Consider the following 16588-nt stretch of genomic DNA (forward strand, 5'->3'; position numbering starts at 1 on the left):
TGACACATTCTTGTGTTGATGTTGTATCTATTCAAATTCTGCTTTTAGTCTAAGAAAGATAAAACCCCAAACCAGTATTTCCAACAAAAGGACACAGAAAAAGCAGGAGATTACAGCTAGAAATAACATCCATACCAGTTGGCTGTTTTGACACAGAAAATGATTTCTCAGTTCTTAATCAGTTACAACCCAGCATAAATCTTCAAAATATAAAATTATTTCAATTGCTAGTAAATGGCAGTAGCAGGAAAAAAACATGTACTAGACAAATCCAAACAAAATCCTGTAATAGACACACTATATAGCTATAATTGTCAGTGGCTGCAACAATTACCTGAAATTCATTTAAGTGTTAAACATCAAAAACTGTAACGCATCTACCTACATAAGATTATTTCAAGCTTCCTCTTTAAAAGATTTGCTACATTTATATTAACACAGATGCATTAAGCCAAATGACAGTATCATGAGAAAAAACAGCCCAACAAACTCTTGCAAGTTTGGTCATCATCCTCTCAATTATCACTGTCCCAGATAATTCTCACAGTATGCAATTCATATAGAATTGTTAATCTCTCCATTCATACTGGTCTTACCTTTTACATTAGCAGATTCTTGTTTGGATGACATAGTATCACTGCCTTTTGTTTTATTCAGTTCTTGGTTTGGAGTCTATTGAAAAGGTGAAAATGAATTAGAACAAGTTCTACTAACCAGTTTTGTAGCTTATTGCATAATTCACTCTTCCTTGGTAATTAAAAACCACATTGTACACTTATTCAGTGTTTTTGTCTTAACTAGCATGAAATAAAAATATTCGGTTCTACTCTTGGAAATAGAATTCAATCAGTTGGTCAACCACCTATTAATACTGATACATGTGTGTAGTGGGTTTACCTGGCAAGGTTTTGGTAGCAGGGGGCCATAGGGGTGGTTTCTGTGAGAAGGATCTAGAAGCTGCCCCATGTTTGGGAAGGTCCCCATTGTTTTCCAGAGCTGAGCCAATAAGCGATGTTGTTTTGCGCCTCTGTGAGAGCATATTTAAGACAGGGAAAAAAACGCTGCGCCAGACAGCAGCTGGGAGAGTGAGGAACGGCCTTGCAGGCGCCAAGGTCAGTGCAGAAGGAGGGGGAGAGGTGCTCCAGGCGCCGGAGCAGAAGTTCCCTGCGGCCTGTGGCGAGGACCATGGTGAAGCAGGATGTCCCCCTGCAGCCCATGGAGTACCACGGTGGAGCAGGGTTCCACGCTGCAGCCCGTGGAGGAGACCACAGTGGAGCAGGTGGCCCTGCACCGACGGAGGCTGCCGCCTGTGGAAGACCCCTGCCGGAGCAGATTCCGGGCTGGACCCGTAGCCTGTGGAGAGGAGACCACGCAGGAGCAGGTGACCTGGCAGGAGCTGCTGCCCGTGGGGGAGCCAGGCTGGAGCAGTTTTCTCCTGAGGGATGGACCCTGTGGTACGGAGCCATATCTGGAGCAGTTCTGGAAGAGCTGCTGCCTGTGGGAAGCCCACGCCGGATCAGTTCATCAAGGACTGCATCCCGTGGGTGGGACCCCACAGCACAGGAGACGAGAGTGACCGAGAAGGAGCGGCAGAGAAGAAGTGCTGTAGACTGAGCAGAACCCCCATTCCCCCGTTCCCCTGCATCGCTCGGGGGGAGGAGGTGGAAGAGGGTGGATGGGGGGGAAGGTGCTTTTGGTTTCTTTCCTTTGTTTCTCACTTCTCTCACTTGTTAGTAACGAGGAATAAATCTTACTATCTTCTTATGCTGAGTCTGTTTTGCCCGTTACAATAATTACTGCGTGATCTTCTCGTCCTTATCTCAACCTTGAGCCCTTTTCACATATTTTCTCCCCATTCCTCTTTGAGGAGGGGGAGTGAGAGAGCGGCTGTGGTGGAGCTTGGCTGCCCACTCGAGCAGAACCACGACAATGTGTTTTATCTGAACATGTAATTTTAATTTTTTTATTTTTTATTTTTTTGCTATGGTAGTTCCCAAATAAACCTTCTGGTTCCACTGGAAATACCTAATGTTTTAGCTTTTAAGGCACAAAAAGCTCTATAAATTGCCTAAATGTTAGTAGCTTTGAGTAAACCAGAGTTTCAAAAGACTCAAAACTCCATTTTGTTAATTCTTTGCATGTCAGTAAATAAGTCTCCAAAACCAGGTCACACACATCCAGGTGTTTTTAAGGAAGCTAACAATGAAATAGCAATAACAACCAATAACATTTCACCACTGTTCTGGAAAAAAATATTACATACCTTGTAAAAAGAAAAGACAAATCAAAGACATGTTAAAATACAAGTGTCAATGTCTTCTGCAAATTAATGCCCAATAATTACCTTGATGTCAGCAAGCACAGAAGAACAAGTTAACAGCGTAAAACTTCTTTTTTTTTTTTTTGATAGTTTACCTTTCCTATTGCTTATGTTTTATCTCTGCAACAGCAGACTTAAACATGCATGTGTGTGTGTGCATCCATGCTGGCATCAAGTATGCCAGCAATAAATTCAGGCAGGCAACGAGTAGTAAGCTTTTTTTTTTTTTAATATAGCAACCATTGGTTTCATTTCATCTCTTGCTTTGTTTCTCTACCTTTATCAGTATGAAGTGTGCTACAATATATTTTTCTGAAAGGTTACGCACTGACTTAGCTTTCTTGTGTTGTGTTTACAACTTTGGTGATACCTGTTCAGTTTCAGTTGCTGTTTCACTGCTAGCTTGTAGTGATGTCTGCACATCAACAGGTCCTTCCTCAAATTCTATTTCTTCATCTTCATTCTCATCTTCTCCACTGCCATAGTTAGTCAGAGCTTGGGTTTCTGCTTTTGATAAGCCTAAATGTAGATCAACATAAAACCGCCTTCATATTGGATCTACATATTAATATAACTTGCTGTTATTTTCTCAGTAAGAACTCTTACTGATGCATCTGAAAGAGTAAGATGGCTGCAAAATCCAAATCCCTTTAAGGGATTTACTGCAGTCATCACTTGCAACTCTAAGGTCAAAACATTCCTTTAAATTACAATCCAGTGATGACATATTTTCCACTATTCGTATGCTCCACATGAGCCATATTATCAAAAAATATTTCACACCAACACAGTAGTATTTAACTTATTAAACAAATTGGTGTTAAGAATGTAAGTAGGGGAAACCAAGACACGAGTTGTTGGTTTTTGACAAACAGGACAGAATTGATTAAAAAACATGCAAGATTATTAAAAAATATGAAAAATAAGCATATTCAAACATTCATCTAACTGAAAAGTTGCACAGAATTTTGGCAGCTTTCACATTATTCAGCTCAAAGCTTGAGAAACTTCAAGTTTGAAACAGGATAGGCAACTTAGCAAGCTATGAATACATTTCCAACATGTGCTTCTACGATATGCAGTAATTAGAAAGAGCAAAAGCTCCTCTTATCGGAACGTTTAACCCTTGACAAGGTATTAGTAAATACCATACTGGAAAACTTTCACTGGAAAAGACCTGACTAGAAAGCCTTTGAAGGAAGATGTTACAAAGCAGCACTTCATGAAATTTCTGTTGTAAAATTAGCTGGTCAAGACCACGGTGAAAGCACTGACTAATGAGCTATAAAAAGCACTTACTTATAGCCACTGGGGCACTCTCACTTTCTTCATCTTCCTCTTGGTCAGAAGCATCAGACTTAATGCTCTCAGGAACTTCATTACCATCATACATTTCTGAGCTCTCTGCTGGTTTCACAGTTTCAGTCTCATCCTTGTCCTAGGAAAACAAAGAACATCCTGTGATTTCATGTTTGTTTATCTACAGATTAAGTTATGGTTCCTGCAAAGAATCACCTTTTCCCCCCACCTCAAAATCAAACACCTGCAGGCTAAAAGCTAACGTTTAAGAAGGATGTAAGGCCTTGAAATGAATGCTGCAAAGGTATTTCAGAACCTACTAAGAGATATCACACATCATTCAGACTATCATCCATAAAGGACACCATAACTGATTATTTCATTATCTGAAAAGGCTCATATCCATTGACTTTCTAGCTTTAAGCATTTTTCCTTCAGTCAGGTACTTCATTAACATGAGGAGGTGTAGAACACTTGCATTGTTACTGTCTAGTGGTTTCTTTTCACTCCTAAATGACCTCTAGTAGATACTAGGAGTATTCCCTAACACTTCTTTGAATTTCTTTGACAAGAGCTACTCAACAGTTTCTCTGCTAAATGATTTGCTAAATACCTTAAGTGAGAAGTTTCTGCTCAGTCTATATGAACCCAAGATAAAGCCCTGAGTTTGACTCCAAATCTTGCAGCACTCTTCTACATGAAAGCAATCAAAACAAGTAATATATAGATTCCCACTTGCACTTCCTAAGCAGTATAACAGATGCCCAAAACCCTAGAAGAAAGCACTGACTCTAGACCTATACATATGCATATGATATCTAGGATAGCATTCACACTATTTTAGTGCATCATATATCTTATTCTTGGTTGGAAAAACCCAAACATTTCAAACTAAACAAAACAAAATTTTAAAAACAACTCCTCTCCCCTACCACAATGATTTTTAATGGTTTTCAAAACAAACTTAAAGGGAAAAAAAAAACAATGTTTCAGCTCCTAACATTTAGTAACTCAGAAAGCACACGAAGCAACTCCAAAGATCTCAACTACGTGCCCCAATGCAGAACATCTGTCTTCTCTTCAGGATGAAAAATAATTGAGTAACATTACAAAATAAAACATCCACTACTAAAAGTAGCTGAGCACCATCTTTATTTACTGCCCTCATTATTTGATTTTTCAAAGAATGACTGCATTCTCAGTGCTTTGAGCCGAAGATCAAATCTGTTAATAAGATGACTTTGGAATTTTTTTTTTCCAAACATAGAAAATAAATACTAAAATGAAAAGAAAGTTGCTACGCTAAAGCAAATAAAGCATCACAAATTACTCCATTTCATGTTGAACGTTACACGACTGAACTTTGTTCTTTTTAGACTTTACATAATAGTTCACCAGTAAATAAGAAAAGTATGTTTAATGCTGTCTTTGTTAACCTTACTGCACTTGTTGAAAGATAACAAGATACTGTTTTGTAAGAAATTCATCAGTGTTTACACTGACAATGGTTTTGCAGTAGTAAATGGAATAAAAACCAGAACAACTAACGAACCAATATCCAAGTTATGTTACTGAAGGCATATGATAACAGAGACTTACTGATTAAGACTTTTTTTATACTTATTTTCCAGACTGGCAACTCAAATTACCAAAGGGAAGTTATAATTTACTTTGATAAAGTAAATCACTAGAAACAACATAGGAAAAAAAAACCAAGATGTTTAATGAATTTATAAACACTAAGAAACGGGCAGCTTACAGCTACTGGATTTATATGATAGGAAACAGTAAGCCTAAATCATCTGTGAAATTATCTGATGAATAAAGACAGTTGAGAAGCGTAAACATACTTTGTCCTCATCGACATCTTCAGCAGATGAACAAACATCCACCTGGAGACCTTTTTTTGCCTAGAAGAAACACAAACTGTCTTCAATTCTACACTGAAATAAGTTTGAAATACTGAACCAAACTAAGGCTTCATGGAAGGCTGCCTGAAATGCAGTCTTCCCGAGAACTGCTATCTGGCTAACTGTGGTAAGCCACGGGGAATTCTAGACTATGAGATACTTGCACAGATGTCTTCACAATTTTAGAGTTGCAAAATATTGCAAGAAGTATGCTACACCTTTTTCTTTTAAAAAGCATGTGTACACAGGCTATTTCTCTAGACTGTTGTTGAATCTTACTTAACCTATAGAATTAGGTATGCCACCTCTAATCAAATAAAAGAGCTGTGTTTTTCAGCATGGAATCTAAAACCAGTTAGTTTACTGAACTCAAGACAGTCACAAAATGGACTAAAATCAGACGTGCCTGTATCAGGATCCTGGATCTGAAAGCTATGAGAAGATTATATAGAGATATTTGTATGATCTGTACAAAATATCCAGGACCTACCAGTTCTGGCTCACCTCAGCCCCCACTGAATCTGAATTTATGTCTCAGCAACAACACAGACACTAAACTTTAACCCAAATTCACTGACTTCCACCAGGAGATGAGACAACACGACAGATCTAATTTGGCTCCATGCATTCTTATGGCATGGTATAAACCAATCCTTTATGTAAGAGGATCCAATGACCCACTTCAGATAACACAGGAAATCATATCCAAATCTCTCTCAATTCAGATAATCTCTTAGACTGTGGAGCCGCTTGTAAAGGAGCCAGTTTCACACTAGCTACAGTACCGGCACATCTAAGTTGAGGTATACTGAAATTAAGTTGATGCTATGGCTAAAACCACAAGTTCATAGTTGAGGACAGATTCACAGTATCTTCTGTTGTCATTTTAAAGTATGAATGACTTTATAGATTATTTTTTTTTCTATTTGTATTTCTAAAAGAAAGCTGAAAGGACTACACAAGAAGAAACACTGAGGTAGATACACAATTAAGTTAAGAGTTATATGAACAAGAGCTCTTTTAGCATTTCGTTTGTAAGCAGTTTGCCTTACTAAAAAAAAGTTACGTTTGTAAAAACTGCAGGATTGCAATAGAAAAAGTCACAAAACATGTTTAATACTGTAAAGGGTGACAAAAGCAACTAAAAACTGCATTGTTAGAGCAGAATACGTAGTACAATCTCACATATTTTCAAAGATACATGTGTACATATATTTTTTTTTTTACCCTAATGCCAGGAAGACATAGATGGTACATATGCCAACAAGCCAACTGTTTGAAGAATACCTAGCTGTAACAGTGTTATAAAAAGCTGGTGCCTTAATAAGCTACCACAAGGAAACCTGTAGGAATAGCTGAAAACACAATGAGCCAGGACACCTGTATGTCGAAATACTTGACCACTTGATGGCCCCAGATATTAATATTATTTCATCACTTGACTATTCTGCCTGATGTGCACATATAACCATTAAATTACATTTCCCATTTATAAAGTCTACACAACTAGACATCTGTAGCAGAGAATCAATAAATTATGACCACACAGAAAAACCACACCACAACCACCACCCATATATACAACATATAAAACTAAGTTAATCAAACAAGTTTAGGAAATACAGACATCTACGAAATTTAGAAAAGCTAAATTAAAAATAAATAAAACTAACCTCTTTAGCATAAGACTGTATCTCTTCAGTTGTTTCTATTTTTCTTTTACACCTCTGCTTTACAGAAATACTGTTGCTGTCCAAGTCTTGCATGAGTTTAAAGAAGGCTAATTCATTAAATAACACCTCAGAAATCTCCACAAGAAGATCTTCCCCACAATCTTTTAGTTTTCTACCAGCAAATTTTGCCAGTGAATCCTATGAAGAGAAATACTTCAGTTTTTGAAACAAACTTTCAAACTTCAAAGACTAAGTACTTGTCATATTCTTAACTCTCAAAATTACTTAAGTATTAAAAATAAAATTACAAACTATTATAAACAAGTTTAGTGTGTTAAACAGCTTTCATGTAGAATCTCTAGTACCATAAAACAGAACTTATCAAATTACTGATTCAATCTTCATGTTTGTAGAAAAAAAGAAAACAGTAATTACTGATTTTCAGAAAATCACAAGGGCTATCACCAGAGTTGTAAAATATTGCTTTTGGGAATCTGCTTTTAGCTGATTATCTGAATTGCAATATAGTATTGCAAAACAATATTGAAAAGCTACTAACCTGAAGTATACTGCCGAGTTGCTTATGAAAGAACTTCACAAATTCTTTACTTTCATCATTCTGTTGTGTAAGAGTCAAGACCATACGTCTTACTGATGTCAGCAATTGAGAAGAGCATACTTCATCCATGTGTTCCTAAATGTTACAAGATGAGCTTAGTTACCACTAAAAGAGAGTCAGCCCTCATCTCAAATATTGAAATTAATTTATTAAAAAAAAAAATGCACTCAAGGAATCTTACTGCAGAAATAGATTGCTTAGGTTCTAGCTTCCCTCACAAACTAAACTGGAACACAACTATAGCAGATACCATACCTCATTAATGACTGATCCACCATGACACACGAACTATCTCACTTACATGTCCAATACATACTAACATACTGGATGTATGTGTCATCTTGTACCATTTGAACAACTGTATTACTGTGTTACATGTGTATGAAAGTGTACCGTAAGATACCTACTGCTGTAGGCTTCTTTAAAACTGCAAACAAAACAGAAGCCCTCATGCAGTGAGGTGGTGGCATGTCAGTCATACAGAGTTTTTAAAATTGCAACTAATATCAACTAAGCACCTTATCACACAAACCTAAGCCTACACACTGGTCATATTATAAAAGGGAAGTTGAACTGAATGGAGATGACTTACGCATTTTACAACTCAACATTCTCTGCTCATCTTACAACTCAACATTCTCTGTTCCTTAACCTTGCAAAGAATTAACTGTGATTATTCTTCCTTCTTTAAAGAATTACATTTCTCTTCTGTATAGACAGAAGTTCACAAGTTCTCCAGAACTTTAAAGATAGTTGTAAGCATGAAGAATTAATGTTAATCAACAACAACAACTATTTTTCAAAAAATATCTCAAGTTAAATCGTATGTAGCAGTTCAGTTAGAATTTTCAGTTTTTCTGAGCAAATACTTCAGAAATACACTTCCAAACATTTCTATATGATTGAGTCAGCTCCAAACAAAGAAATCCCTGTTCTTGAAACCAAAGTCCACCAACCTTACACAATCTAGAAACTTTACCATTTCTTCTTCCCATTAAAATCTCCACAGAATCTTTCAGTGGAGTATTTAATCCTTACTTCATTCTCAGCAGTATCTGCAACTTCGTACATATTGGCAGCTGTTCCTAAGATGTGCTACCCATTTTAAATAAAATGGAAACTTGAAAGATATTTGATGGTAAACTTATCTTAATAACAACTTAAAGTTATTTTTTACAAACCCATTACAAAATAAATCTATTATTTTGGATCTACTCTTCAAGTACTGAAACACATTCACACATGTTCAACAAAGTGCAAGCAAATAAGTTTGCTTTCGAACGGTAAAAAGAAGTATTATTAATTGAAATCTACTTTTATTGTCTTAAACACAGAAAGGCTTTCACCTTTTCTACTAATTCAATAGTAACAATATTCTTCTATGCAAGTGTAGAGCTTGTCTTATTCTCCTAATTCTTTAGATGTTCCTGAAAAGAATTCTTACCTTCAGAAAAGGAATGACCTCTTTCATAATGGCTTTAATCTGCCGGTCAAGCTGCTGAGTATCTATGCGAGGACATGGAACAGCAGAAGCTTCACTTGACTGTGGTGCAGAAAGACATTCACTGGTGCTTGGACCTTGTTAAAATAGAGCACACGTCTAAGTCATTCAACATTACTATTTGAGAAATATCATTTTCAAAAGATATACATTTTCTTCTTTTAAAGTAAATCAAAAATTTGCTTAAGTATGTTAAGATTCTATGAAGCTTTGCTAAGTTTTCAATATAAACGAAGAGGAAAGCAAGTCAGCCAATTAAATTATTCTTGATATTTAGAATAATTATTTTCTAAAACTAAGCAAAATATGTACATATGTGCATACCTTCTAATTTAGCAGCAGTAGCACCCTGAAAATTACTAGAGCAGCCCTCAGAGTCAAGGGTACTTTCAGCTTCAATTTTCATACGCTCATATTCCCTCATCCTAGCCAAAGCTTGATCTAAGTGAATCACTGTGTTGCCTATATTTAGAATAAAAACACCTTTTAATCTAAATAAAGTTTTCAATGGATAGACAAGTAAACAGATACAAATTAGTTCAAAGCCATAGGTTTTTAAGTTTACACATAATTGCGGTTATATATTTATTTTTTTTTTAACATACACTTTGATCAACTCAAAGTGTTTCACAAGTGGCTAATTGCTCCAAGTTTTGTAATAAAAAACATGTAGTTACATATTATATCAAAAAGAAGTGCGCTATATAAGAGTTCACGATTGCAGGCATTTTTGGAGAGCACATGAAGGAATAATACTTGCAATGTTGTAAATCACATCATTCTTACCCAGGTCATCTGTGGCAAAGGGTTCAAAATGAGAAGATGTAGACATAGTACTCCCATTGTCTGCATCATTTGGTTCACAGTCTTGGCATGCTTCTGTAGGGAAGTTCTTGTCAAAAGTTTCCTAAAAAACATTGATCAGCTGAATACAGAGCATAACTGCACCATACTCTCACAGATGTGAGAATGAGTGAGCAATTCTTTTCAGGCACATGCTGTGGTATTAAGGGTTGTCACCAGGCGGTGTAACAGGTTTGTATCCTGAAAGCAAGGGTTTTGCCCCAGTCAGATAATTCTAGCATGTTTTTTTTTTCTTCTCCAAATACTTAACTATAAACACATAAGAAGGTAAGCAGAGGCATCAGTAGTTTCTTAAATACAAAAATTCAAAAATTGCTTGAGAACCTTGTGTGTTTGATCAGTACTCACCTGACTTTATTCACATGAGGGTGGGTATTAGCTATTTTTGAGCATCAGTATCACATTTATTCCCTTCATATCCCCTCTGTGTTCTGTTCCTCCCTATCACATCACTAATTTTCTGTGTAAAGAATCCTTCCATGTCTAATCACTTCTGCATGAAGCTTCTCTTGCATACCTTCATTCAGAATTTTAGAATGTTTATTAGTTTTTGACAAATTCAGCCACTACTGTGATTATTTCTGTACCCAATATGCATGTAAACTGAAAATACACGAAAAGCTGACAGTAAATGAGCTTCTGAACTTGAAATTAAAACTTACATCATCTGTAGAAGCAAGGCTTTCACTGGGAGTGAGTTCAGAGTTGGATGCTATCCATGTTGTGGAATTCAGTGATTTTGTACATTTGCCTTTCTCATTGTTCTCAGATAAATGTCTTGTCACTATATCCTGGAAAAGATAAACTCTATACTGTATAAAAAAAAGAGTATTTAGATTTGTTCAATTCATACATAAGATCCAAAATTCTGTGCATACCTGTAAAGCGTATAGAGCCCTTTGTCTTAGGTAATCTGTGTTTAACAGTTGTAGCTCATGGAAAAGTTCAATTAGAAAGTGGGGACGAGACTCATTTTGAGAAATAAGAGTTGCAACTTCTGAATAAATTGTGTCCCGCAAAGCTTCAAACATAGAAAGATCGCTACCAGTTTCTGTAGGAGAAAAAAACAGAACTCATTAAGTTCTTGACATCCAAATGAAAGAAAACCGTGTTACATAAGCAAGTTAGACTTCAATCACTGTAGATTCCATTACATAGCTGCTTTCTTAAAGTTTATTCATCTCCTGAAGGCAACAAAGATTTGAACATGCTGAAATAATTACTCGATCCTTTAGGTACAAAATATAAAACATTCGTGTAGAAAAGGTTTTGTTCTTACTATCAAATATTTTTATAAAGAATTCCTTATTAAACAGAACATTACACACAACACAATGTTGCTTTCAGAACAGGTATTCAATACTGAAAATCAACTTTTAACATATACAAAACAAGACAACCAAAGGCCTCAAGCATATATAAATATTCTCTATTTTTGCAAGGGATAATCAAGAACATGAAGGAGATTCTAGACTGAATTCAGCCACCCCTCCCCACACAAGCATAAATCCTACATTCGCATAACATTACCGAGGCTTACATAAAACCTCCTACCCTTAAGCCCAATTACATAGACACAAGACGACAATGTGATTCCTAGTAAGACTACTAACCCTTTGAAAATTAAAGGGATTGTCCTTATATTGCAACTTCTAAATTATTACACACATATTTGGACAAGAGTTGAATGGGAAAAAAAAAGTTATATTTTAAAACAACTCAGCTGAGTTTAACAGATGCATATTTGTTAGTATTCAAGTTAATGAAGTTATCAGTTATACAGCTATTGTTACTGCAAATAGTTTACCAGAATTTTTAAGCATAGAGGCAAGCTTTTTCAACCTGCAATAAGCCCTCAGAAATTGCTTCCCTTTGTCATAACTAAAATATAATAGCAGCTTTTACATATACCAAAAATGTCCACTGAAATTCATTTTTGTTGTAGAGTCTACCTGTGTATTTTCCACTCATAATTGTGACTGACCAAGAACATGATCAACATTATCCACAACCACAATTTAAAGTAGTATGTGTTGTTACATATCGTGCAAACTACAAGTTCTCTTGCCTCGTTTATAAAGAAGGTGCTGCAACACCTAGTTTTGAACATCTGCTAAACAGTCTGAGCTGTAGGATCAAAGCTAAGAGGAGGAAAAAAAAAAAAAAAAGTAAGAGGACATCGTTGAAGCTAAGCAGTGAATGCATTACCTGGCACTTCAATGCATGCATTTCTGTTAGACTGCTGCAGAATTCTCCTAGCATGTGCTGTAGGAAAGTGGGGATAGACAGTGATAAACACAAAAATGCGCACCAGAAATAAAGACAGGGTCTATACAAAACAGCAGGAGGAAAACTGCTTAATCATCCAAATCACGTCAAAGCTGCTTATTGTGAAAACTTAACTGGTAAGAGTTTATTTTATATATACACACTAATAAACAGCTCTCAGTGTGGACACAGCTACATTGACAAAGCTGCACATCGTGCTGCAACAACTAACATATCTGCATCTTTCAAACAAAACAAGGTACTGGCAGAACCTAAGAAGACACAAAAAAGAATATTTTTATGATATAGACGCAAGAAAAGCAGTGCAGATGGCAAAAATGTAAGGGATTATGCAATGTTATAAGATTTAATTTGAATGATATTTGATAGAGCTCCTTTAAGCATGGACAGAAAGAAAACATGCATGCAGTACAGGATGTAATTAAAATGCTAAACAAAGTTGCATCTGTTGTGCAATTATCACTTTCCATAGAAATACCAGGAAATTAGTGAGGTTTTTGGTTGACTAGGTTTTTGTTTCACATTAAAATAAATTAGAAACAAGCTGTAATCAAGTACCTAATCTACAGAGAACACCCAACAGTAGTCAATACCCATCTGTTACATGCTTTTGTTTACAGAATCTTTAGAAATTAAAAAGCCAAATCCACATGCTAAAGTGTATTATTGTCTTGTGTTAATACATTGATTTTAAATAATATACTAGCAACTAAGGAGACCGTTTATACAAAGTTCACATGACCATAACTATTAAAACTCAGAAAACAATACCTGAAGACATTTCTGTAGATCTACTGTATTTAATTATTTTTTCTAATTGTTCCCGATTCCTTTTGCTGAACACCTTTGCATGAACAACCTCTTCAGAGTGTTTGCTTTTATTGCTTTTGCAGGGTTCACACGCACTAGAAGCGCTTGCACTTTCATAACCTTGTGGGAGGGAATGGAAAGGGAATTTAAAAAAAGCTTACAATGTTTTATCACTGTTGTAAATAGGTTCAAGGACAATCTCAAAGATGCAAAACACCGATGTTGTTTCAGGTTTTCCTCTGTTCACTGAAGTGAAACAGCAGCACTAAATCCTCAATGACTGCAGTAGTACTGTCCCTCTCAGTAACTACATTCAGCTAATTCTGCATTTCACTGAAGTACCTCTTTCATCAAGTTGTTCAATTTGAACATGAAGACCTAATGAAGAGGAAGATTCTCCAGGCCACTTATTCCGTATCTTAATAAATCTGTATCCACTGTGCATTCAAATCATGGTTCCCAATAATTTATGCTTTTCATTTACTGAAATGCTCAGAAAGCATGTGAAATCAATTCTTAGTTCAGTAACATTTATTTCAAGAACGTATTACAGAAAACATTTATGGAGAATAAATTCTCTGTAATGTAGAGTTCACATACACCATGGCAAACACAACATGAATCAAGATTTTACAACCTACCAGTATTTTTGATTCTGCCTTTCAGCTGAGAACTCTTTCTCTTATTCTTCAATTTGGGTGTTTTATCTTTTGATGCCAAGCTTGCTTGCGCTGATGCTTTTCTGGATTTAAATGTCTTTGTCACAGTAGTTGGGTCTACTGGATCAGGCATGCTACTAAAACTTTCCAAAGACTCCTCCTCAAAGTCTCTTCTCCTGCTCATATCAGACTGATTTTTATGACCAGAAGCAACGTTTTGTACTGAAACTGGAAAACCCGCTTTCAGGTGAGATGGATCATCTTTTTTCATTTCTTGGCTATCATTAAGCCAAGTCGATCTTTTTTCCACTTCCTCTTCAGGTTGTCTGTGACTCCTTCCATCAAAAAGAAACAAACAGTACAACATATATCTCTCAGATATTCTCAGCAGGTATTACCAAGCAAATACATAACTTGAATTATGGAAGAAGCTGTCTGCCCTAGCTACTAGTCATCAACTGAACACTACTTAAAAAAAAAAAAAAAAAGTAGCAAGAACCCTACCAAACTGAAAACCAACATCTGAAGAAATTCACATTTCTCACTGATTTCAACCTGAATATAGTTATGCACTTTATGTTGTATGCAAGTAGTATTATAGGACAAAATAGTCTTAAAACAACATTCACTACTGTAGCATAAAAAAAAAGCCACTGAATTTACTCATCTCCCCTTGTCATTTCAAGACTGCTCATGTTCAAGACAGAGAAGTCTTCCTCCACTTATTTTTGCATCCAAAAGCTATTCCAATGCTGAAGTAAAGCTTAAAACATTCATAAAGTGATACATTAACTAATATACAGGGGAAAAAAAAAACTGAAAAAAATGCACAAAAACCCTTTGAAACTGCAAAATTAAAGCTCGTCTTGTAAATCACTTGTTTTCATTATATTCCCTGAAAGGATGATGAATGCCCTTAAGTCCTGTGAGGCTGGAATGGGGAGTGATGAGACCACTTAAAGCAAAGTGGCACTGTTGCAATCAATACCTTGTTTTTTCTGCTCCGTTAGAGGGACTACTTTCAAAAGGTTTGGGGAACGCCATATACTCAGTTTTCCCAGAAGCATTATGATCTACAGGATGTTGCTGCTGCTCACTGCTGTGTGGGGAACCATTGTGTGCACAGTCTCCAAATCCAGAAGGAAACACTGGAACGTAGTTAATACCTACGAAGTAAACAAGAATGTTAGAAGGTACTACATCATTTGTCTGTGCAAATCTGAGACATTTTACAGCGCCATAAAATTTTGGAACAAACCAATTGGTCAGTGAGCACCGGCACAATTTGTCCAGAGAAGCTGTGGATGCCCCATCCTTGGAGGTGCTCAAGGTCAGGCTGGATGAGGCCTTGGGCATCCTGGTCTGGTGGGAGTTTGGGACTGGGTGGGCTTTAAGGTCCCTTCCAACCCAAATCATTCTATGAAAAATTCGGCAGAAAAGTAAGCAAAAACTTCTCTCATCCTGAAAACGCTGCATAAATGAGGACTTATTTTAAGTGCAGGTTCCAAACATCACTAGATGCCACACATGCCATTACAATCCCATCAGTGTACAGATAAAAGTATTTTAAGAATACTCACACCTACAAGCAAAGGTAAAAATTACAAGTTCCAAAAGCAACCCACACCAGAGTTCTGAGAACGAAGACTATCAGTTCTTCAGTGACCAAACTGACACAAAAATTCCAACAGTACAAGTATTCACAGGGTCAAAGATGACATAACACTTATTTCAACTTCAGAATCTTCAAAGCAGTAGCAAATTGAACATAACTACTCTTCTGTGCAGACTTTGTATTATTTAAAATATGCTAAAACAGAAAATAGACCTGAGACTCTGAAAGCTACCAACTGTATTTATGCTCATTTTCTGAGAAAGCTAAAACACATTATTGTTTAAGACAACTTAGGAATTAGGTTTTTTTGTTGTTTGTTTTGTTTTGTTTTTTTAAATGCAATTTTTTTTTTTTAAAAAAAAGAACACAGTAAAATACCTATTTTCCAATTTCAAATTCAGTGGTAAAAGATTTGGTGATGAAATTTGGAACACTGTATCCAAGTCAACACTCTATACATCTGATGCAAACAACAGTAACACGTTATTTACAAGTATTTCAAACCATAACAAGTACTGAAATACCAAGAAGTGAGAAACTTCTGCTCATTCAAGTACCGTTTAAGAACTTAAAGCCACAAAGTTCCAGCAAGTTCACATTAAGGTTTCAATTAAATGAGGCAACAAATTTTTAAAATTCACTTTTTCACACTTTTGGTAATATTCACCTGGAACAAAGGGAGAAAAATTGGTAAATCCTGGTATGTTAAACAGGTTCACAGGCTGTGGAGGAAAGCTGAACGGACAGCAAACAGGTGATGGAGGTGGTGGTGCACTACTGCCTCTCTCCTTTCTTGAAGGCTTCTCTTGACACTGTTGTTCTTGCTGGCGCATGAGATCGTTTAACATTTGTTTCAACCTTGAAAACAAGAAAAAATAGGCATTTGGGGAAAAAACATCTCAAAGCTTAAACAGCACAAGAGAATAATTTGATCGAAATAAATCAATAGGATACTTGCATTATGGAATGACAACACCATACTAAAAGTGCAACCATGCTTACAGAGCTCAACTATAATAATATGATGAG

General features: G+C 36.1%; 1 protein-coding gene across 12 annotated transcripts in view; it reads right to left on the reverse strand.

The window, feature by feature from the left end:
- PCM1 (pericentriolar material 1) overlaps nt 1–16588 on the reverse strand; it is a 42092-nt gene that overhangs the window by 2697 nt on the left and 22807 nt on the right. For 6 of the 12 annotated variants that reach the window (XM_084517464.1, XM_084517459.1, XM_084517460.1 and 3 more), the window contains 16 exons: nt 16227–16417; nt 14933–15110; nt 13927–14279; nt 13247–13405; nt 12395–12451; nt 11065–11237; nt 10849–10977; nt 10109–10229; nt 9647–9784; nt 9266–9399; nt 7762–7896; nt 7203–7400; nt 5470–5529; nt 3620–3758; nt 2691–2839; nt 597–672 (listed from right to left, as the gene is read on the reverse strand). In XM_084517464.1, coding sequence (XP_084373590.1) covers nt 597–672; nt 2691–2839; nt 3620–3758; nt 5470–5529; nt 7203–7400; nt 7762–7896; nt 9266–9399; nt 9647–9784; nt 10109–10229; nt 10849–10977; nt 11065–11237; nt 12395–12451; nt 13247–13405; nt 13927–14279; nt 14933–15110; nt 16227–16417 — 2390 coding nt within the window. The remainder of the gene's footprint in view (nt 1–596; nt 673–2690; nt 2840–3619; nt 3759–5469; nt 5530–7202; nt 7401–7761; nt 7897–9265; nt 9400–9646; nt 9785–10108; nt 10230–10848; nt 10978–11064; nt 11238–12394; nt 12452–13246; nt 13406–13926; nt 14280–14932; nt 15111–16226; nt 16418–16588) is intronic. The other 6 variants (XM_084517466.1, XM_084517462.1, XM_084517469.1 and 3 more) reach the window with 4 other exon arrangements.

The sequence above is a fragment of the Aythya ferina genome (genome assembly GCF_964211825.1).
Source record: "Aythya ferina genome assembly, chromosome: 4".
NCBI lineage: Eukaryota > Metazoa > Chordata > Aves > Anseriformes > Anatidae > Aythya > Aythya ferina.